This window comes from Delphinus delphis, chromosome 20 (assembly GCF_949987515.2).
Source record: "Delphinus delphis chromosome 20, mDelDel1.2, whole genome shotgun sequence".
In the NCBI taxonomy this organism is placed as follows: Eukaryota; Metazoa; Chordata; class Mammalia; order Artiodactyla; family Delphinidae; genus Delphinus; species Delphinus delphis.
Genome location: NC_082702.1, coordinates 8,719,049 through 8,743,133, shown reverse-complemented (window position 1 = coordinate 8,743,133; position 24,085 = coordinate 8,719,049). Strand labels below are relative to the sequence as shown.

Genomic DNA, 24,085 nt, shown 5'->3' with positions numbered 1-24,085 from the left:
GGAGAAGTTAAAAATTATTTAGTAAGTCATTTAAAAATAACCATGATAAATCCATTGCGTTTCTGCAACGGTTTTATTGTGGTAAAATGTACATAACATAAAATTTACCATTTTAACCATTTTTAAACATACAGTTGAGGGCTTCCCTCGTGGCGCAGTGGTTAAGAATCCGCCTGCCAATGCAGGGGATATGGGTTCGAGTCCTGGTCCAGGAAGATCCCACATGCCCTGGAGCAACTAAGCCTGTGAGCCACAACTACTGAGCCCACATGCTGCAACTACTGAAGCCCGCGCGCATAGAGCCCATGCTCCACAACAAGAGAAACCACTGCAATGAGAAGCCCGCGCACCACAACGAAGAGGAGCCCCCGCTCCCCGCAACTAGAGAAAGCCCGCACGCAGCAACGAAGACCCAACGCAACCAAAAATAAATAAATAATTTTAAAAAAATGTATACAGTTCAGAGGCATTACGTAAATTCACATTGTTGTGCAACCATTATGACCACTCATTTCCAGCATTTCTTTTTATCTTCCCAAACTGAAACTCTACTCACTAAACAATAATTCCTCATCACCCCCACACCAGGTAATCTCTATTCTACTTTAGGTCTCTATGAATTTGCCTATTCTATGTACCTCATGTAAATGGAATCATACAGCATTTGTTCTTTTGTGCCTGTCTCATTTCACTTAGCATCATGTTTTCAAAGTTTATTCATGTTGTAGCATGTGTCAGAATTTCCTTCCTTTTTAAGATTGGGTAATATTTCATTGCACACAGATACCCCATTTTGTTTATTCATGTGTTGATGGACATTTTGAAACATTGCATTTAAACATAAATAACATTTTAAATGAGAAATGCTATATTTTCCAAAATAAAAAAATTTAATGGCATTATTTTACATTTCTGAGAATAAGTAATGTCCAGTTCAAGAGAAGACAACTGGATTTTCAGAGTTGCTTTTTCACTTGATCTGTTGCAATATCACAAGTCATCTGGCCTCTGGAAAATTCTGGGTGAAGTTCAGCCAAGTCATGGGAAATCCTGAGAGTGGGCTTTTGCAGCCTGTTAACCGCCAACCACGCTACCCTGAAACTTATGTGGTTGTAAAACCGCCTTTAGCCTTCCATGTCATCTGCATTTAACATCTGGTCTGGGTACAATTACTTATGATTTTGCCAGTGTCATCTTGCTATGTGGTCCATGGATCGTAAATAAAATAAAAATAATCTGGTGGTCATACAGTCACACTGCAACTACGTAATGATGATGAGTCTGTGGATATACTGCTGGTAATGTATCAATTCACTATAGTTGGGTAACAAACAATCAAAACCTGTGTGTGATGTACACATATTGTAACCAAAAGTGTGGTCCAGCTGCTCACAGCTCAAAAGCCAATAAAGAGGCAAGGTTGGTGGCAAGGAAAGTTTTCTTTACTTTGGTTGCCAGGAACCAGTGGTGGGGCGGGGAGGGCGGACACATGTTCAAAGGCTGACTTTCCCCCCCGCCCTGACAATCAGGAGGCAAGAGCTTTTATAGACAGAGGGAGGGGGCTCCATGCAGAAACAAAACAATCAGCTCTGACAGTCGTCTTGAAATTGGTCATCAGTGGTCTGATTAGCATCATCTTGATTGTTTTAAGTACAGTTAATCTTCAGTTCCAGGGTCGGTTTGTTCCCATTTCCTTGAGGCCAGTTCTCAGAATTGTGGCAGCTTATGTCATGGTTACACTCTGGTCATCATGTAGTTAACTTCTTCCACTTGCTGGAGTTTTCAGTATCAGACAGCTCACAGGATAGGCTCAGAATATTATCTATAGCCCTTGAGAAGGAACTAAAGGTCCTTGACTATGCTTAATGACTAAACTATTATTATTATTTAGTCTTGTTGGACTGATTTCCTCTGTTTCTTCATTTTCTCACTTCTCTGATTAAACTTATTCTTGGGCTAACATTTTTCCACAGACGAAAGGCAGGTGGAGGACATGCGGAGGGGGAGGGACCTTAGGGTCTTGCTCCGTTTCAATATGAACATTTATTTAGCTCATGCTGAGAGTCACCTAGCTGATTGTGGCTGGATAGCTCTACTGATCTTGGCTGGGCCATCCCATATGTCTGAGGTCATCTGGGGCATGATTGATTGGGGCTGGGCATGGCGGGCTGCCTCGCTGATCTTGACTGGGCTGCCTCAGGTGTTTGTGGATGGGCTGATCTTGGCTGGCCTTGGCTGGTGCATTCAATGCTTGGGACCAGCGGTCTATCCCAGGACCTCTCCTGTTGATGGCAGAGGTGTGAACTTAACTATACAGGTACATGTCAAGCCTCTGTTTGTGTTCTGTGTACCATCATACTATTGGCCAAACAAGTCACATGGCCAAGCCCAATATAAAGGGATGGAAGTATTATACATTCCTTCCAAGGAGATGAGGTGGATGGAGTGAAGACTTCTGAAGAGTAATCCAATCTGCTACAGGTGGTCATGTCCCAACCTAGGCCACCATGTGGGGGGAGGGGGGGTTGGGGAAAGGGCCTGGACGTTGTGTTCAAACCTGAACCTGAGAACCAAAGTATGAGCATCCAGTAAGGGTGATATGAACGGCATGAATATTAATATTGTGCCTCAGAGAGGTTAAATAGTAATTTGCAGAGCAGTGAGTGTGTGTGTTGGGGGGATGAGTGGGTGGGAAGATGAAAATCCAGGCCATCTGACTCTGAACTGTTTCATTTCACTGTTTATTTTGCTTCTTAGCCCAAACCATATGGAGAGCCCACGTGCAGACACTCTGGTTTAAAATCCTGGCTGTGCTCCCACTTGACAGCCAGAATCAACTGTCAGTCATGTGAGTAAGCCCCCTGGGACATCCAGCCAGCCAAGCCTTCAGATGAGTGCAGCCCCAGCCAGCATCCGACTGGCCAAGGGAAAATTAAAAATATGGTCAAGCGTGGACTAGTTCTTAGAATTTGCAGGCTGAAGTGGTACATATTCCTTCTTCTCATGTTTCACTGGGCAGGGAAAGTCACATGGCCCCGCCAAACCTCCAATAGGTGGAACCCTACCATGTGCCCAGGAGAGCCACAGTATTTGAGACCGTCTCTAATGACTGTCACAAATGGGTTGTTTCCTGCTCTGAACCACGAGTCACACATTCTGTAGATCCTCTGTGAAAGACACCATTTTTGACTAGAAATTGGGCTTGCTTTCTCTTTATAACAGAATAGAATCACCATTGCCCACTAGTGTCACAAGTAAAAAGTGGCCACAAATCTCCCCACTTACGCCCTTTGCATTTGACTTTGTAGCTCCTCCTTTCAAGGGGTAACATCAGTTTCCCCACCCCTTGAATTAGGGCTAGCCTTGACCAATAGAATGTGGCAGATGTGATGTTGTGTTAGTTCTGAGTCTAGGTCTTGAGAGTCTTTGTGTCTTCCGTTTGCTTCCTTGGAAAGTTTCCACTGCCATGGGAATAAGCCTGGGCTAACCTGCTGGAGGATGAGAGCCTGAACCAAGAAGACCACAGGCACCCATCCAACTCCCGGAAACAGGGCCACCTACCCAACCCACAGCTGACTTCAGATGCATGGGTTAGGTCATCCAAGACCAAAAGAACCATTCAGCTGACCCATGGATCTGTGAGCAACAAGAAAAGTTATTGTTTTAAACCATTAATATTGGGAGATATTTGTTACATAGCCGTCTTTGTCCATTTGGGCTTCTGTAACAAATTACCATAGACTGGGTGGCTTAAACAACAAATATTTATTTCTTATAGTTCTGGAGGCTGGGAAGTCCAGGTTCAAGATGCCAACAGATTCTATGTCTGGTGAGAGATCACTCCCTGGTCTGTAGACAGCTGCCTTCTTGCTGTGTCCTCACATGGCAGAAAGAGTCAGAGAGCTCTCTGGGGTCTCTTTTATAAAGGCACTAATCCTGTTCATGAGAGCTCCACTCTCATCACCTAATCACCCCAAAGGCCCTACCTCTTAATTCCATCACATTCGGGATTATGTTTCAACCTACGAATTTTGGAGGGGACAAAAACATTCAGTCTGTAACAAGAGCCATAGTTAACTGATACACCACGGGTTCTTCATTTCTTCTCTTAGTGTGACAATAAAGGTCTTGGAACATTTTAACGCTTTGTCAGCCAGTCCTCTTTCAGAACATTGTTCAGAGGATGAGAAATCTTTTTGTTGTCTGTCCCCACTGCCCAGGAAGCCTGGGGCTCAGGACTGTGGATGATTTCCACTTTCTGGCAGAGGATGGGAGCAATGATGGTAAACCCCTAGGAAGTGCTTGGCACTGAGTTGGATAGGGAACAAGGAGAGAGTGTTTCTTGTTATCTATTCTGTTTTCTGATGTCCTAAAATTCCCACTTTACTGTAATAAAAATAATCAAAGTGTGGTTTTCGTCAAGAGAGAAGAGGCAGCTGTAATTCTGGCTGTCAAATTGATAGACAGAAACAGCAGATGTTGTAAGGAAATGGAGAAGAGGGAGAGACAGGAAAAATGAGACAAGGAAAGACCTGGGAGTTGGATAATATGTGGGTTTGGGAAATGGAAATGGAGATTGAGATAAAGACCAAACGGAGATGAAGTCGCTGGAATTCTGAGAGGTGTAAACTGAGAAACACCTAGACAGGTGTGTCGGGGGTCCCCAAGACAACTCTCAGGTTTAGAGACTTACTAGAAGGGCTCGCAGAACTCAGAAAGGCTGTCATAGTCATGTTTATGGTATATTACAGTAAAAGGCTAGAGATTAAAATCGGCAAAGGTAAAAGGTGCACAGGGCAGAATCCAGGAGAGACCAGGCACAAGCTTCCAGGAGTCCCTCCCAGTGGAGTCATAGCACAGTACTTATTTCTTTCCAGTACGTCATGTGATGACACGCACCGAGTACTACCAATCAGGTAGCTCACCTGAGCCTCCATGTCCAGGGTTTTCACTGGGGGTCAGTCACATAGGCATGAAGAACCCAGGGACCATTATTCTGTCTACCACACTGTACAATGGAAAGTTAGAAAGAAAAAGGTATAAACTCCTGGTACCTGCAATGACATGATGAAACTCCAGAGCATTTTACTGAGTGAAAGAAGCCGGGTCAAAAAAGAGAAAATCTTCATACTGTGTGTTTCCATCAGTATGAAGTTCTAGAAAATATAAAGTAATGTATAGTGACAGGAAGATCAGTGGTTTCCTGAAAAAGAAGGTGGAGGGAGCGAGAGATAGATTACAAAAAGCCACAGAGAAACTTCTGGGTATTATGGAAATGTTAGTTAAATTGATTGTAGTGATGGTTTCACATACATATTTCTTTTTTTTTTCCTTTTTTTCATATTTCTTTTTAAAAATAATTTCTTTATTTAATTTATTTATTTTTGGCTGCATTGGGTCTTTGTTGCTGCATGCGGGCTTTCTCTGGTTGCGGTGAGCGGGCGCTACTCTTCATTGCGGTGCGCAGGCTTTTCATTGCAGTGGCTTCTTTTGTTGCGGAGCACGGGCTCTAGGTGCGTGGGCTCCGTAGTTGTGGCGCACGGGCTTTGTTGTTCCGCGGCATGTGGGATCTTCCTGGACCAGGGCTCGAACCTATGTTCCCTGCATTGGCAGGTGGATTCATAACCACTGCGCCACCAGGGAAGCCCCAGCACTTTGTATCTTAATCTGTTCAGGTTATTGTGAAATGCTTAGAACAGCCCCTGGTACCAGGCAATGGTTTGATGAGCGTTGGCTATTATTATTATTATTATCGCTGGTGGTGTTGTTTTCCGCCAGCCTTTGAGAGGCCCTCTCCTTGACGCATCCTTCAGGGTTTTCCTCCCAGTCTCCCCGTGGTGCTTACTGCCACCTCCTGTGTCTCAAATTCCACAGTGCCGAAAGTTCCGGTGAGCCAGTCTAGCCAGGATCAGAAGCCTGTGTGGACCTGCTGCTGTTAATTCACAACATCCTGCCTCAGAAGCCACTGTGCCCACAGCTGAGAGCCTTGGCATGGATTGCTAACATCTGACTGGCTCTGGGCTTCCTGTGGCTGCTGGCAGGCTGGTGGCTGACCACAGCTCTACCTCCTTGGGGTGTGGTAGCTGCAGCCCCCTACTCAGTCCTGCCCCTCCACATGGGGTCAGCTCTGAACGATCCTAGGGACTTGATGTCACAAAACCACGAGTCTATATGCCACTTGGTCACAATCCTTTTCTGCTTTCCCTTTCCGTTGCGTAAATTTTAAGCCTCTCAGGGCTACTTTAAAAAAAAAAAACCAACCTGGGACTTCCCTGGTGGTCCAGTGGGTAAGACTCCATGCTCGCAATGCAGGGGGCCCGGGTTCGATCCCTGATCGGGGAACTAGATCTCGCATGCGTGCTGCAAACTAAGAGTTCTCATGCCGCAACTAAGACCCGGCGCAGCCAAAATAATAAATATTAAAAGAAAAAACCTTTCATTGAAATATAGGACACAGACAGAAAAGTTCACAAACCATAAAGGGGCAGCTTAAGGAATTTTCACAGTTGAATGTCTCTGTGGGACCAACAACCTGATCGAGAAAAAGAATGTTTCTAGCCCCCAGATTCCTCTCTGCCCTAGTGCCCCTTACCATTTCTACCCCTCGAAAATAACCTCTATCCTGGATTATGACACCAAAGCCTAGTTTTGTCTGCTGTTGACCTCATGTAAACAGAATTATACAGTATGTACACATCAGTGTCTGGCTTCTTTCATGCAGCGGAATCACTCTGAGATTCAGCCATGTTGTTTGTTGCATGTATTAGTTTTCTTCTTCTCTTTTCTTTTCTTTTGGCCACCCTGTGTGGCATGCAGGACCTTAGTTCCCTGACCAGGGATCGAATCCGCACGCCCTGCATTGGGAGCATGAAGTCTTAACTACTGGAATGCCAGGGAAGTCCCCTAGTTTTTTTTTTTTTTTTTTTTTGCGGTACGCGGGCCTCTCACTGTTGTGGCCTCTCCCGTTGCGGAGCACAGGCTCCGGACGCGCAGGCTCAGCGGCCATGGCTCACGGACCTAGCCGCTCCGCGGCATGTGGGATCCTCCCGGACCGGGGCACGAACCCGTGTTCCCTGCATCGGCAGGCGGACTCCCAACCACTGCGCCACCAGGGAAGCCCTTCTCCTAGTTTTTTTAAATATTAGTTTTTGTATTCTTCTCTGCTGCTATATAGTATTCCATTGTATGAATGTACAATGTATTTATCCATTCTACAGCTGATTGGATACTTTTAGATTGGATTCCAGTTGTTGGTTATTATGCATAAAGCTTCTATGAACACTCTAGTACATTATTTTGCTGGACATATGTTGGGTTCCCTATCAGGTAAATACCTAGTAGTGGGATTGCTGGGTCATAGGTTAGGTGTGTATCTAGTTTTAGTAGATGCCATGTTTCTTAAATTAAAGCAGTCCTTCCTGATGCTGATCTGACTTCTGTCCTCTAGGATGTATTTTCCCATTTGCCCACTGGAATAGAGTTTTAACAGGACACAGGAACATCCAGATCAAGACCAGGTTTTTCAGCCTCCCTTGCAGTGATCAGCTGACCATGTTTCAGGCAATGGGCTGTGAATGGGAGGCCAAGGGTACCACTTCTGTGTCTCATCCTTAAAAGGTTTGGGCATCTGTGCCCCGTCCTCTTTTTTCCCTTCCTGCTCGGATGAGGTGAGAGCCAGCACAGCCACCTTAGACCCCACAGTGGAAGCCATGAGTTACACTGGTTTGTGAGAGAGAAATGAACTTAAGGGGAATAGTCAGAGATGGGTCCCCTGGTCAGATTGTGTGTGTGCCCTGACATGAAGCGCTGTCTGGAAAGGGTACCTCTTTATACTTCACAAAGGTTTTGGCTGGGCTAATGGTGGCTCCAAAGCAGGGCTCTCCTATAGAAATATATATTTTAAATTTATTTATTTTATTTATTTACTTTTGGCTGTGTTGGGTCTTCGTCGCTGTGCTTCAGCTTTCTGTACTTGCGGCGAGCGGGGGCTACTCTTCGTTGCGGTGCGCGGGCTTCTCATTGCAGTGGCTTCTCTTTGTTGCAGAGCACGGGCTCTAGGCGTGCAGGCTTCAGTAGTTGTAGTGCGCGGGCTCAGTAGTCGTGGCTCACGGTCTCTAGAGTGCAGGCTCAGTAGATGTGGCGCACGGGCTTAGGTGATCCGCGGCATGTGGGATCTTCCTGGACTAGGGATCGAACCCATTTCCCCTTCATTGGCGGGCGGATTCTTAACCACTGCGCCACCAGGGAAGTCCCTATCCTATAGGAATATAATGTAAGCCATAAATGCAAGCCTCATAGGTAATGTTAATTTTTCAAGTGGCTGTGTTAGAAAAGAAACAAATGAAATAATAACATATTTAATAATATAATTGTATTTTAGATTAATATCAACAATATAAACATATATTAATATATTATAGTCATAGTAAGATGTTAATATTATGTAGTTATATTGTAACATATAATGATGTTTTAAATTATTTAAAAAATTTTTATTGGGGCTTCCCTGGTGGCGCAGTGGTTGAGAGTCCGCCTGCCGATGCAGGGGACACGGGTTCGTGCCCCGGTCCGGGAAGATCCCACATGCTGTGGAGCGGCTGGGCCCGTGAGCCATGGCCGCTGAGCCTGCACGTCCGGAGCCTGTGCTCCGCAACGGGAGAGGCCACAGCAGTGAGAGGTCCACGTAACGCAAAAAAAAAAAAATTATTGGAGTGTAGTTGATTTACAATGTTGTGTTAGTTTCAGGTGTACAGCAAAGTGAATCAGTTATACATATACATCTATCCACTATTTTTTAGATTCTTTTCCCATATAGGTCATTACAGACTACTGAGTAGAGTTCCCTGTGCTGTACAGTAGGTTCCCATTAGTTATCTATTTTAAAAATGATCTTTTTTTTTTTTTTTTTTTTTTTTGCGGTACGCGGGCCTCTCACTGTTGTGGCCTCTCCCGTTGAGGAGCACAGGCTCTGGACGCGCAGGCTCAGCGGCCATGGCTCACGGGCCCAGCCGCTCCGCGGCATGTGGGATCTTCCCGGACCGGGGCGCGAACCCACGTCCCCTGAATCGGCAGGCGGACTCTCAACCACTGGGCCACCAAGGAAGCCCTAAAAATGATCTTTACTATGTAACAATAACAATAATATATAGCTGACCCTTGAACAACATGCGTTTGAACTGGGCAGATCCACTTACTTGCGGGTTTTTCCCCAATAGATATAGTACCTGTACTTTCATTTTACAGATTTTTAAATTAACTAAGTGTGTGGAAAAGTTTGTGTTCGATTAGAGATCACAATATGTGGAATCAAAAGAACTAGAGTTTGAGTCCTGATTCTATCCAAACTGTTTCCACTTCCTGCCCTTGGGTGAGTCATTTATCAATTCCTTTTTGTTTTTGAGACAGAGAGAGCAGTACTAGGATTTTCGACCACATGGGGGTCAGTGCCCCTAACCTCCACTTTCTTCGGGCGTCAACTGTAATTAATAATATATTATACTTAACACAATTTCTCCAAAATTTTATTATTTGAACATGTAATACAATATAAAAATTGTTGAGATGTTTTACAATCTTTGTTTTTTTTTCCAGTAAGTCTTGGAAATCTGGTGTGTGTGTTATACTCAGGGAGGGCACATCTCAAGTTGGACTCACCACATTTCCGTTACTCAGTAGCTGCATGTGGCTGGTGGCTGCTGTATTGAGCCGCCCAGGTCGGGTCTTGAGGAAGAGGATGAAGAGACACCAGCATAAAGGTTGCTAATACTGAGAACGATATATGTACCCCCTCTGCCCTGCAAGTCCATTTCTAGAGAGTTATCTGCAATAAGTCCTCGTACACAGGCACCAGGATGTATGTGCAAGGCTGCTCATTGTGATATGGACAAAAATATTGGAAACAACCTAAAGTTCCACCAACATGGAAGTGATCAAATAAACAGGTTCCAAACTAACAGTGGACTTACGATGCTGTTACAAAAACACGAGGGGCTTAAATGTACTTACAAAAACATTGCTCTGAAAAAATAGTGATAAAAACACATTATTGGAACAATTGATGAAATGTGAATGAGGATGGTGCCTTACATAAGGTGTTGTATCACATTTCCTTTCTGCTTTTACCATCCCAGCCACTTCCTTTTAAATTTGAAATTACATCAACATAAAAAATTATAAGAATTATTCTGAGAGGCAGTTCATAACTTCGCTAAAGGTCCAGGACATAGAAAATGTTAAGAACTCAAGATTTGAAGGCAATGCACAACTTTGGTCCAAAAATCTTAAAAAAATCAAGCGGGTGTGACCTTGCCTCCTGAGTCTCCCACAGCTCAGGGACCCTCTTTTTTTTTAATTAATTAATTTTTGGCTGCATTGGGTCTTCATTGCTGAGTCCCGGTTTTCTCTACTTGGGGGCGAGCAGGGGCTATTCTTTGTTGCGGTTCGTGGGCTTCTCGTTGCGGTGGCTTATCTTTGTTGCGAAGCACAGGCTCTAGGCGCGTGGGCTCAGTAGTTGTGGCGCTCAGGCTTAGTCACTCCGAGGCATGTGGGATCTTCCCGGACCACGGCTGGAACCTGTGTGCCCTGCATTGGCAGGCGGATTCTTAACCACTGCGCCACCAGGGAAGTGCCTCAGACGCCCTCTTGAGGTCAGGGTTGGTATAACAACCACGCATTCCTACCAGCCCCAAATCGCCACAACTAGACCTTCAAAATCCTCCCCGAGTCACGTCCACAACACATGGCTTCATTTAGTAGAACAGAAACTTGCCGAACATCGTGCACTCACATATCCATTCCCAAACACAAACACCACATTTGTAAAAGTCTGGGTGAATACACTCCAAACTGCTAATAGGAGTTTCAGAAGGTTAGCAGTCAGAGGATTTTTCAATGCTTTTTTTGGGGGGTGGGGGTGAGGAGGGCATTTCTGGATTGTTCAAATGTTTACAAGGTGCATGGATCATCTTTGCAATAAAAAGAAAGCTAGATCTTCACAAACTGAAGCTTGCTGGAGAAAAATACTATTTGTGGAGGAATGATGTGGGTGGTCTACAGGAGAGTTGCAGACAAGCATGGGAAAAATGAACCTGTTTCTGCACCCGTCGTAATAATCATGCTCATTGTGGTAGACTGAAGAATGGTTCCCAGTGATGTCTGCATCCTAATTCCTGGAACCCAGGGCGTGACTTTATATAGGAAAAAGGACTTTGCAGATAAATTAAGGATCTTGAAATGGGAGATTATCCTGGATTATCTAGGGGGTCCTTAAATGTAATCACAAGGGTCCTTAAATGAGGGAGGCAGAGGGAGATTTGAGACACACAGTAGGAGGGCAGGAGATGTGACCGTAGAGGCAGAGATTGGAGTGATGTGGCCACAAGCCAAGGAATGCTGGCGGAGACCAGAGCTGGAAGAGGCAGGAACAGATTCTGCTCTGGAGCCTATAGAGGAAGTGTGGCCTTGGCGACATTTTGATTTCGGATTTCTGGCCTCTAGAACTGTGAAAGGATACATTTTTGTTGTTTTATGGCGATTTGTTACAGCAGCAATAAGAAACTAAATCAGGTAGAATCCTTCCCTGCCCCAGACTCCGGCGTGTTTCCACAAGAACCCAGAATGGGGCTGGAAAGGATGGTGGTGGCTCTGGGTGTGTGTGTGCCAACTTCAAAACTCTAGGGAGGAAGACGGAACAGTCCCCAAGTGCTGGGCCACCTCCACAGACCTGCTTTGCCTCTCTGGGCCTCAATGGAACCTGGTTGGGAGGCTGGGTCTCACAATCCCTGTTTCCCAGGTTTAAGCCAGTTGGACCCCTGAGATTTTCCACTGCTATCTGGGGCCATAGAAGGAAAGGAAGATATCATCTCAAATGGGGCAAACCAAGGCCTGGAGAGGGGCTGAGCCTAAATGGAGCGTGGGTCTCTTTCCTCTGGCTTCCTCCCTCCTGGGACCTGGAACTTCCTCAGGTTTCGGAGCCCCTGCCTCCTTCCTGTGGCTGGGAGGAGGTGATCAGGTCTCTCTGGGTGTGTGCCCCGCGGAAGGAGCCCTAGACCAATGAGAACTCCAGAGGGGAAAGATGGGTCATTTCCTCTCCGCCTCTCTGCAGAGTCACTTGGGGCTTTAAAAACCACAACCCTCAGGCAGGAGGGAAACTTTGATCAGCGGAGAACCTGGGAGAAACCTGAATATGGTGAGTCTTGGTGGGGGGAGTGGGGGGCAGACACCCTCTACCCTTCTGGGCTCCATCTGCTCTCCCCACTCGCCCCTTCTTGCTACCTCTCCCCCTTTCCTTCCCCCTCCTCCTGGTCCTGGATCTCCAGCCCCCAGCCCCCTCCTTCTCCCCTCTCCCTCATCTCAGACTCTCCCACTCCAGGTCTGAGAGGCAGTTAAAAGTTAGATTGTCAAGGGATTATAGGGCCCACGATTAGCTTCGACTTTTTCTTTTTCTTTCTGTTAAATAGCTCCAAACCCCTAAAGGGTATTCCGTGAAACTCCCTTCCCTCCCCAGAGCTTCAGATTCATTGTAGCTTCCCCCAGAGGCAACGGTGGGCACCAGTTTGTGGTGGATCCTTCTGGAAACAGTCTACAGGTGCTCCAGGGCAGCGTAGGGAACGAAGTAAGGAGCAGTTTGACACGAGCGTCATACTGAAATGGGGTTCAAACCCTGCCTTTCCTGTGTAATAGCGGACGAGACCCGTCTTTCTGAACCTCCTTCTCTTTACCGCGAAGATGGGGATAGTAACCTTGCAGAGCGGAATCTACATCGTAGGGTCGTGGAGAGAATTAAATGAGATAATACACAGAAAGCTCTTACAGCAGTGCCTGGCATACAGTTGGCCCTCAATGCTTGTGACATGTCTATCCTTTCTCCCCCACCCACTCTATAAAGGAAAGTCTCTCTCTCTCTTTTTTTTTAAAGGGCTTCAAATGCTTGGCTTTTTAAAATTAATTAATTAATTTATTTTTGGCTGTGTTGGGTCTTCATTTCCGTGCGAGGGCTTTCTCTAGTTGTGGCAAGTGGGGGCCACTCTTCACGGCGGTGCGCGGGCCTCTCACTATCTCGGCCTCTCTTGTTGCGGAGCACAGGCTCCAGACGCGCAGGCTCAGTAGTTGTGGCTCACGGGCCTAGTTGCTCTGCGGCATGTGGGATCTTCCCAGACCAGGGCTCGAACCCGTGTCCCCTGCATTAGCCGGCAGATTCTCAACAACTGTGCCACGAGGGAAGCCCAAGGGAAGTCTCTTTTACACATTGTCCTATGTCTTTTTTTTTTTCTTTCATGAATAACATATTATATTATTGCCCAGCATTTATTGAGCGCCTACTGCATGCCAGGCACTGTGCTAGGCACTTGACACTTATGAATTTTGACTTAAACCATCTGTGAGGAAGGTATCATCCCCATGTATTTCAGGGAAATTGCCTCTTTCCTTTTATCAGCTGTGTGATATGCCAGTGGGAGTTTCCATCTCTTATCAAAGGAGATTTAGGCTGTCCAATACTTTGTCTTTAAAACCAAAATTAGGGAATTCCCTGGTGGTCCAGTGGTTAAAACTCGGTGCTTTCACCGCCAAGGGCCGGTGTTAGATCCCTGGTCAGGGAGCTAAGATCCCACAAACCGCGTGGCAAAACCAAACCAAACCAAACCAAAACCCAAATTATATCTTTGGACCCACATCTGGGTTTCCAGAACTGCAAACGCTGAATCCAAGGCATGGGCAATTTTTACTTTAACAGATATTGACAAAACTTGTACCAATTTACATTCCTCATCTACAGAGCATGAGAGTATCTACTTGTCTAGACCCCCATCTGCATAGTTATATGGAAATTTTTAATTTTTGCCAACCTGAAAGGCAGTTCATTGCATCCTCAAAGGATCTGAAGGCTTGTCTTTTTCTCGTGGTTTTTAAAATGCAAGTGCTTATGTTTCTTCGTGCTCAGGGATGCTGAGTCACAAAGATTGCAAACTCAGGAAGGTAAATCTGAGTCGAGGGGCTCACCTCCACCCTTGTATCCCATGTCTCAGAGGATGCTGTAATGGTTTCAAGTGGTTCTGTGGGTGGATTGTTTAAAGACGTGTGTCCATGTAGGAACAGGGAGAGGGATATTCCGGAAAAAAAAGAAAACTGTGCCTTCTTCGTATTTATGAGCTCTGACAGCATTCCTAAGTGAGTCTGTTGTTTCCACCGTAATGGAGGGGACAGTTGGCAGGACTTTCCTGCTGTGAGGATGGCGAGACTGAAGCCCAGTGAGGGAGGGAAGGGGCTGGGGCAGAGTTTACCACCCACCAGCTGCTTGACTGTAGTCATGTCATGCCTCCTTTTTTAAAAAAATATTTATTTATTATTTATTTATTTAGCTATGCTGGGTCTTATTTGTGTCATGCATGCGGGATCTAGTTCCCTGACCGGGAATCGAACCCAGGCACCCTGCATTGGGAGCGCGGAGTCTTAACCACGGGACCACCAGGGAAGTCCCCTGTCATGCCTCTTAAGTCTTTCCACTTTTCTTCCTCCCCTGGGCATCACCCCCATCCAAGCCACCATCTTCGCTGGCCTGGGTCCCTGCCCCTGCCTCCTCTCTGGTCCTCTTGCCTCTAGTCTTACCTCCTCACAGCAGCCAGAGGGATCTTTCTAAAGAGAAACTCTCATCTAGTCCCTCCTCAGTTCCAAGACCATCCATGGCTCCCCATTACCCCAGGATAAAATACATATCCTTTAACATGGCATCTGTGGCTCCTCCCACCTCGTCTTGGCTACCTGCCAGCCACACTGATGTTCGTTCATTTTTCTGGTGTGTGGACACTCCTCCCTGTTACCTTGTGGCCTTTTGCCTTGAATGCATGCCCCTCACTCCCAATACACTTGAGATCTGGTAGCCTCTCAGAGAGGGCTCTGGAGTTGGACTCTCAGAAGTTCTCTCCTACCTCTGCCACTTGCTAACTGCGAGGACTAGGAAAGGTCTCTTAAGCTCTGTAGCCTCAGTTTTCTCATCTGTAAAATGGGTGTTGCAATGGCAACAATGCTCATAGGGTCGTCCTGTGGATTAAAAGAGATGATACATGGGACTTCCCTGGCGGTCCAGTGGTTAAGATTCCATGCTTCCACTGCAAGGTGCGCAGGTTCAATTCCTATTTGGGGAACTAAGAACCTGCATGCCACATGGCCTAAATAAATAAGCGAGCTGATATGTGAAAAGGACTTAGAACAGAGCTTGGCAATTCTGAGTTCTTTTCTCGTAAGCATCTTCTTCACCTTGTTCTCCTCCTATTCATCCATGACTCCTCACTGCCACCACCCTAGTGCAAGCCACCACCATCCCTCACCGCAGCTAGACAATCCCAACCTCCTCTTCTTAGCTTCTGATCAGGAGCCATTTCTCCACACAACAGACAAGGGCTCTTGAAATGAGCCTGTGAACTTAGGAACAATAAGAGTACCCTGCCTTTGGGGTTGTTGTGGCATAAATACTGTGTTTAGGGAATTGACAAACTAACACCTGGGAAGCATGGAGAACAGCGCCCAGCACTTAGGAATCACTTAGGAGCCCCAGACCTGTGCTGTCCAAGACGGTAGTCACCAGCCACATGTGGCCGGTCATTTAATTAAAATGACAGAAAAGTAAAAGTTCAGTTCCCAGACACATCTGCCACATTTCACGCACTCAACAGCCACAGGTGACTGGTGGCTACCATCTTGGAAGGTGCACATCTGGAATATTTCCATCAGTACGGAAAATTCTGTTGAACGGTGCTGTGGTTTTATTTCACCAAGACCCTTCTCCTGGTCCCACACCAGGCTGGATTCTCTATGGAACACACTCAGTTACCATCCCTGGGGATTCATTTCTCTCTCCCAGTAGACTATAACCTCTCCAAGGGCAGGTGCCAGGTATGCCAGGAACAAATCCCCTAGCCTGTTAATATTTGTGCAATGAAGAAATATCATTAGAATCTTTCCTAGACTCCTAGAATGGTAGAACCATGAATTCTTTTGTATAGTCTATATAACATCCATTTTGGGCGGAAAGGATGGTGCATTCACTGGTATGGCTCGACATATAAGAAGAACAAAAGCATGTATGGTAAAATCTTCCTTCCAATGCTTGCCTCCAACCCACTACTTCCCCTCCCCAGGGGGAACCACTGTTACAGATTTCCTGTCTGCTTCTGGAACTAGTCTGTGCATACACAAGCAAACACACACACACACATACACACACGGAGAGATAGAATGATAGAGACAGAGGGGAGGCAGCAGGGGGGAAGGAAGGGAGAGAGAGAGAGAAAAACTGAGAGAGTGAGAGAGAGAGAGAGCTTCCACTTTTGTAGGTAGTGTGCTTCACACACTGTTCAGTTCTTACCTTTTCTATTTCACCCTAGATCTTGGAGCTTTCCACACACATCCTTACGTAAACTTCCTCATTCTTTCGGCGGTTGCATAGTGCTACTTTGCCTGGATTTGCCGTCATTCATTTAGTCATTCCCCTCTTTCTGGATGCCTCAGCTATTTCTAGTCTTTGTAGTTATGCTGCGATGGCAAACCTTTGCAAGCCTTTTTTATCCGGAGCATCCTAGAAATCACAAAGGGTTAGAGTTAGCATCTTTTTTCTGCACTCGTGAAGTCAGTGAGAGGAAGGGGTCTCGTGAGTTCATTCCAGAAAAGGAATTTTGTCAGCTGATGAGAGGGGTAACGGTGAGCGTGACAGCAGGGGGTGGGGAGGCTCCCCTTTGTGAGGTCTGGCTTATTCTGCAGCTAAGCATGGCCGAGAGCTTGTGAAACGAGCAGGGACAAAAGTTAGCTTCATGTATCATGTCTGAGGTGGACCTTTAAAATATTTCACATCCTGCTAAGGGGCAGAGCCCCCGCTGAGCAGGGTCTGGGGCCTCTTACCATGCCCGGCATTAATCCTTTAGTGATCCGAGCATGGGAACTGGGGGTGGGGGTCCCAAAGTAGAAAGATGGGAGGCCAGGGTTCTGGGAGTGGGGATGGTACAGGTGGGTGGCTCAGGGCAGGGGCTCGTTATCAATGGAAACAATTCAACAATTTTAACTTTTTTGAAACATTTTCACACTTATAGAAAAATTACAAGAATAATACAAAGAACTTCCATATACTCTTTATCCAGATTCTCCAAGTTTGCTTTGTCTATCTATCATCTATCTATCTATCTATCATCTATCTATCTATCTATCATCTACTGTCTTTTTTTCCTGAACCAGTTGAGAGTAAGTTGCAGGCATCATGTCCTTTGCCCCCCCAATGTCTCGATGTCTCCTTCTCAAGAACAAGGACATTCATTTACACGAGCACAGCACAATGATCAATGTCAGGAAATTTACCGTTTGGTGAGATACTATTATCTATATGCAAATGGTGCGATACTAGATCATATTCAAACTCGCTCAATTGTCCAAATAATGCCCTTTAGAGTGAATTTGTTTTTCCTGCTCCAGACTCTGGTCCAGGATGTCACATGACATTGGGTTGTCCTGGCTCTTTCGTCCCCATTCATCTCTTGTCTTTATGACACTGGTATTTTAATTTTAATTGAGTATAATTCACGTAATGTACAATTCACCATTTTATTTATGTATTTATTTATATTAATTTTTATTGGAGTATGGTTGCTTTGCAATGTTGCGTTAGCCTCTACTGCACAACGAAATGAATCAGCCACACACACTAATTCACCATTTTAAAGTGTACCATTCAGTGACATTTAGTACATTCAAGATGTTGTCCCATCACTATCTGTATCTATTTCCAGAACCTTTTAACCACCCTCAAAAGAAACCCCGTACCCATTAAGCACTCCCTCCCTGATTCCCTTTCCCCAGTCCCTGGCAATGACTAGCACGTTCCCCATCTCTATGGATTTGCTTATTCCGGACACCTCATGTAAATGGAAGCATATGATACGTGACCTTTTGTGTCTGACTTCTTTTGCTCAGCATAATGTTTACAAGCTTCATCCACGTTGTAGCTTGCATCAATGCTTCATCCCTTTTTATGGCTAAATAATATTCCACGGCATGGGTATAGCACACCCTGTTCACCCACTCATCAGCTGACACTGACATTTTCCCTCTGAATAATTTAATCACTGCGATGGCTCTACCAGCAAGTACCCTGGACCATCAGCCCTATTGACCCAGTTGACCTTAGGGTAACATAAAGGAACTAGAAATAAAAAACAGTTGTTCAGAGAAAGATCTGAGCTCTTCAGTAATTGTAAGATCGATAAATAATAAGAGCATTACCATTTCTCGTCTCCCTAGAGTGTACCAGGTATTTTGCCAGGTGCTTAAACATTTTTCATCTTATTTAATCCACGAGCTGGGTGTTTAGTGGGTATCAACCGCAGCCTGCAAATTTAGGTGCCCTAAAAATCCAGCTCTTATTATTATTTTTTATTTATTTACCTTTTTTGCGGTACGCGGGCCTCTCACTGTTGTGGCCTCTCCCGCTGCGGAGCACAGGCTCCGGACGCGCAGGCTCAGCGGCCATGGCTCACGGGCCCAGCCGCGGAGCGGCATGTGGGATCCTCCCAGACCGGGGCACGAACCCGTGTACCCTGCATCGACAGGCAGACTCTCAACCACTGCGCCACCAGGGAAGCCCTATCCGGCCCATCTTTAAATCTCCCAGGTTGTCTCTAAAGTATCTTCTTTCCCATATGATTATTCCAATTGGATCCAACCAAGGTCTCCATTTTGCCTTCGCTTGATATGCTTCTTAAACCTCTTTTAACCCATGACACTTCCCGTTCCTTCCCCTGCCCCCTTCTTTTAATCTTTTGGCCGCACTGCACGACATGTAGGATCTTATTTCCCCAACCAGGGATTGAACCTGTGCTCCCTGCATTGGCAGCACTGAGTCTTAGCCACTGGACCGCCGGGGAAGTCTCTCCCCTTCCGTTTTAAAAACGCCATTTATTTGTGAGCGTAACAAGACCATTTGTCCTGTAGCGTTTCCTGAGTTCCGATGGGGCTGATTTTGTCCCTGTGGTGTGACTTAACGTGTTCCTCTTTCCTCTGCTTTTCCTGTAAACTGGTAGTTTTAGAGCTAGAATCTTGATTAGATTGACCTTCTTCTTTTTTTTTTTTTTTTTTTTTTTGCAAAAATTACTTCATAGGTGGTGCCGTATCCTTTCTACTGCATCACATCAGATAGAGCAAAAGTCTACTTGTCTGTCTTCTCCAGGCGCTGAGGCTGAATGGAGGGTGTGCAGTGCCAGCTCAACCTGTTTATTATAAAGTTCCTGTCTGTTTTTCACCTGATGGTTTTATTAGGTGTTGTTGATTGTCATCCAGATCCATGTTTCCTCGTCTGTCATTCCTTCTGCAAGTATTATTTTTAGATTCTTCTCTAAAGAAGGCCCTCCCACATTGACTCTTTTTAATCCCTGAAATAGACTCTGTACAGAAATGGCAGGATAAGTGCTTGATTCATTCCCTTTCCAGAATAAAAATATGACCAATGGGCTTATTTGCTTTTATTACCATTATGAACTCATAGATCTTTATTATTAATGTATTTTATTGCATCACAGTTATTGTTTATTATTATTGTTATTATTATATACGCAAATTGTACCATCTTTTGACCCGTGGGAGCTTTTTCAGGCTGTCTCTTTGATAAGTCCCTCTCATTATTTAACATTTTTTCTTACTTTCTAGTGTGAGATGTTCTGGGCTCATCTTGTATATTTTCTGTCCCAGAACAGGAAACAGCCTTTCTCCAAGGAGCCCTGGTTCCTCTGAATGCCAGGTGGTAATTAAAGACCAGAATCTGTGCACTAAGATACCCTTTGTTCTTGAACTCATATCCTTCTCTATTCCTTTCATCCCTTCTGCCCTGCCTCTAGCAAGGTACATGTCTATTTCTTATTCTTATTTCTTCTTCTTCCTCTTGCTGCCCCTAAATATCTTCTCTCTGCTCTGAGACTGAGGTTTTGGAAGAACGATAGCTAAAACTGAAGGACTGCTATAGGAGTTAACCAGGAATGAAATGGAGGCATGAAGCAGTAATGGAACTTGCAGAGGGCCACGTAGGCTTCAAGTAGGACAGTCGGGGTTTGGATCCTAGTGTCGTGCCGAGCCACCCTGGTACCCAGGGCAGAAGGACACATGTGTGCCCCTATCTACACTTAGGAAAATATCCTTCCATAGTTTGAACCAAGTAGAAAAACTAAATAAAGCTTTACCAGCCCCCTTCCCAAAACAACCCCTCCTAAAACCCCATGACTATACGTAAAGCCCCACGTGGCTTGAATGTTTGCATGCCATTGTCCACCTGCAAAACCCCACCCAGCTGAGAATGAAAACTGTGGGCCGATCTGCAGGTTCCTCTCGCATAATAATGCAGGGCCATAAAACAAACAAACAACTGCAGCAGGTTGCCTTCATTTAAAATTAGAATTTTTTTGCACTGTGGTTTTTTTCTGGGGGTGGAGGGGGTGCATTCATCTTGATCCTTTAAAATATTTCATTAAGATATTGTATATCTTCACTTTGCTGTACACCTGAAACTAACACAACATTGTTAAATTGCCTATACTCCAATGCAAATTTGAAAAAGAAGTAAATGAAAAATTAAATTTAGGGAATAGCTCAGGACTTGGGCTATCAGTTTTGGATTTATGTTCGTATGATTATTAGCTTATTCTCCTGTAAGGATTAAAGTGCAGAATTAACTTTAAAAAAAGATATTATGTATCTTGATGACTGATGCTCCCTGTCTACCCCTGATGCCTGAGTATATGAGGCCCTGTTGAAACACTGCTGACTCTGGGTAGCTGCTCCCAGGCAGAGCACAGAGCTGCCTCAGTGGGTGGGAGGCAGCAAAAGGGGGTGATACTGCTGGTGGTGGTGTTGGTGGGGGAACTACCCGCTCAGTAATATCATCTCAGTGTGTTGGTGACATTAAAGATGTCTAACAAGCAGTGTGTCATGGGTACTGGCCAGAGTCGATAGTGACCACAGTATTGTAGCAGGCCTAGGCTTTAACCATTCGGTTGCTAGACTCTGGGGAAGTCCAGGGACTTCAGGAGGAGGTGGCAGGATGGCACCTGACCCATTAACGTGGAAGGGTTTTCACTATTTTAATAAGTGGTATGACACCCCAGCTGGCTTTCAGCCCCCAGCATCCCCATTTCCCCGGGAGAAACCTAAGACTTAAAGAAGTGGAGTGATGGGCTTTGAGTAGCTCTGATGGGCGCCCCCGCCACCTGTCTGCAGACTTATACCATCCCTGCTTCTCTGATTCCACCCAGGACTCCATGACTAATAGCACCTCTGATTACTACGATTATAGCAACTGGACCAATAATCCCGACATATTGGTGGATGACTCTTCCCAAAGTCGCAGGCTGCGTATTCCAGATGTGATCGCCCTGGTAATCTTTGCAGTCGTCTTCCTGGTGGGAGTGCCAGGCAACGCCCTGGTGGTCTGTGTGACGGGGTCCGAGGTTAAGCGAACCATCAATGCCATCTGGTTTTTCAACTTGGCGGTGGCTGACCTCCTCTCCTGTCTGGCGCTGCCTGTCTTGTTTACATCCATTGTCCTGCACAACGAGTGGCCCTTCGGTGATGCTGCCTGTGGAATCCTGCCTTGTCTTATCCTGCTCAACATGTATGCCAGCATCTTGCTTCTGGCCACCATCAGCGCCGACCGCTTCTTGTTGGTGCTTAATCCCATCTGGTGCCAGAACTATCGAGGGGCCCGCATGGCCTGGGCGGCCTGCGGTGTGGCCTGGGCCTTGGCTCTGCTGCTGACCATACCTTCCTTTTTGTATCGTAAGGTCCATGTGGAACACTTCCCATACAAGCTGACGTGTGTGCTTGACTATGGTAAGGACGGTTTACGTATAGAGAGGGCCGTGGCCATCATCCGGCTGGTCGTGGGCTTCCTGGGGCCGCTGGTCACACTTACAGTCTGTTACACCTTCCTTCTGATCCGGGCTTGGAGCCGCAGTGCCACCCGTTCCACCAAGACTCTCAAGGTGGTGGTGGCAGTGGTGACCAGCTTTTTTGTCTTTTGGCTGCCCTACCAGGTGACAGGGATGATGCTGTCTTTTTTCCACAAGACAAACTTCAAATTCGTGTCCAGTTTGGATGCCCTGTGTGTCTCCATAGCTTACATCAACTGCTGTATTAACCCCATCATCTACGTGGTCGCTGCCCAGGGCTTTCATACCCGGTTCCTCAAGTCCCTCCCCTCCAGGATCCGGGGTGTGTTGGCCGAAGAGTCCGTGGGCAGGGAGAGCAAGTCCAACACGTTCTCCACGGTGGACACCCCGGCCCTGAAGAGCCAGGAGGTGTAAGGGGAGGCCTCTCTGGCCCCCATCTTTCCGGCGCTCCACCAAACTTCCGGTCCATTCACTTTGCTTATTGGATCTTGGCGAGGTGGGTGGTGGTTGAGTGAATTCGCCTCCATTCCTTCCATCGTTCCCAGACTTGTCCTTCCTCTTCCAGGCGAACCCTTCTCATCACTCCTCATTTCCAAGATTAGCACGTCCTTCTAGGGACCCCCAACCTTTCTTTCCATCCAAGGACTTTGGAAAACAAACAGCAACCAATATACCTGGAGTCCTTCCATAGAACAACACGTTCGTGTGCAGAGAGTGTGAATACATTAGACACGTAGAACCCAGACAAACAGAAACGTTCAAACCTTGAAAAACAGAGTTCTATATTTATTTTATGGAGAGTTGGCAAAAAAAGAAAAATGTAGCTGGCATCTCAGAAGTTATTCTTGTTTAGTACAAAGCAAAAGTCCACGGACCTATCTCAGCTTTTAGAATTGAGTGGATTTAAAGAAAAACAGTAAGTCAGTATGTTACTTCACTGGGTTAAAAAAAAAGTACTAAGTAAAAAGATGTTATATAGTTATGGCAAAAAGCAAGCAGTGAGGAAGACACCTAGGGTTGGGAAACATTGGTTGGGCCCCTCGAGGGAATGGAGTCCCAGGGGAATTTGCTGTCTTACATTGTCAACTGCTGTTTTGTTTGCGCTGAAAAAAAAATTAAACATTTTATTTTGACCTCATTTAAATTCTCATGCCGTTGGGTTGTAGGTAGTAAAACCGAGTGACCCTGGGTACCTCTGACTTGTTTCCTGCAATAGGCACATCTTGCAAAATGACATTACGATATCACAACCAAGATGACGTGAATACGGTCGAGGCGCAGGTCATTTTCATCACTGCCAGAATCCCTCGTGACACCCGTTTCTAGCCACTCTCACTGCCTTCTACCCTCCCCAGCCTTGTCCTGAACCCCTGGCAACCACGAATCCTCTCTCCATCTCTGTGATTTGGTCCTTTCAAGAATGTTATATCGATAGACTCATACATATATAACATACAAAGCATGTAACCTTTGGACTTTCAAAAAAGCTAGTACACACCAGTTGAAAAATGAAAATAAAAAATAATAAATGTTGAAATATTGTGTTGTTTATAACTGACTTGGAAATATTCCTGCTTAGTGTTTTCTGTGTGTGTCTGTCCACATTGGCTAGAAATATTGTACAGAGCAACAGAAATATGATGTGAGCCACATAGGTAGTTTAAAACTTTTTACTAGCCACGTTAAAAATTTAAATGAAAAGGATGAAATAATAGTAATATATTTAATAATGTAATGCAATTATATGTTATATTAACAACAATGATATGAATGCTATATTAATTATATTATAATAATTTATTATGTACTATATGATTATATGTTACATGAATATCTATGTAGTATATAATATTATATAATAATTTTGTTTATAATTATATAATATATAAATATGTAATATAACAAAATATATAACATATCAATACTATATTAATGTATATATGTATGAATATATTATAGTAATATTAGTGCTATTAATATATTTATATATTACTATATATAGATATCTAATATAAATTGATAAAATAATAATATAATCAATAATATATTTTGCTTAACTCAATATATTGAAAATATTTTTATTTTGACATGTAATCAGTGTGAAAAATTATTATGAGGTCTTTTACATTCTTTTTTTAATTGAAGTATAGTTAATTTACAATGTTATGTTAGTT

At 45.1% G+C, this 24,085-nt stretch overlaps 1 protein-coding gene across 1 annotated transcript; it reads left to right on the top strand.

Annotated features, from left to right (window-relative positions):
* The first annotated feature begins 12,166 nt into the window (after nt 1–12,166).
* C5AR1 (complement C5a receptor 1) lies at nt 12,167–23,397 on the top strand. The gene is made up of 2 exons (XM_059998894.1): nt 12,167–12,187; nt 21,276–23,397. The coding sequence occupies exons 1-2, from the start codon at nt 12,185–12,187 to the stop codon at nt 22,323–22,325; spliced, it is 1,053 nt and encodes a 350-aa protein (XP_059854877.1). The 5' UTR covers nt 12,167–12,184; the 3' UTR covers nt 22,326–23,397.
* The last annotated feature ends 688 nt before the right edge of the window (nt 23,398–24,085 follow it).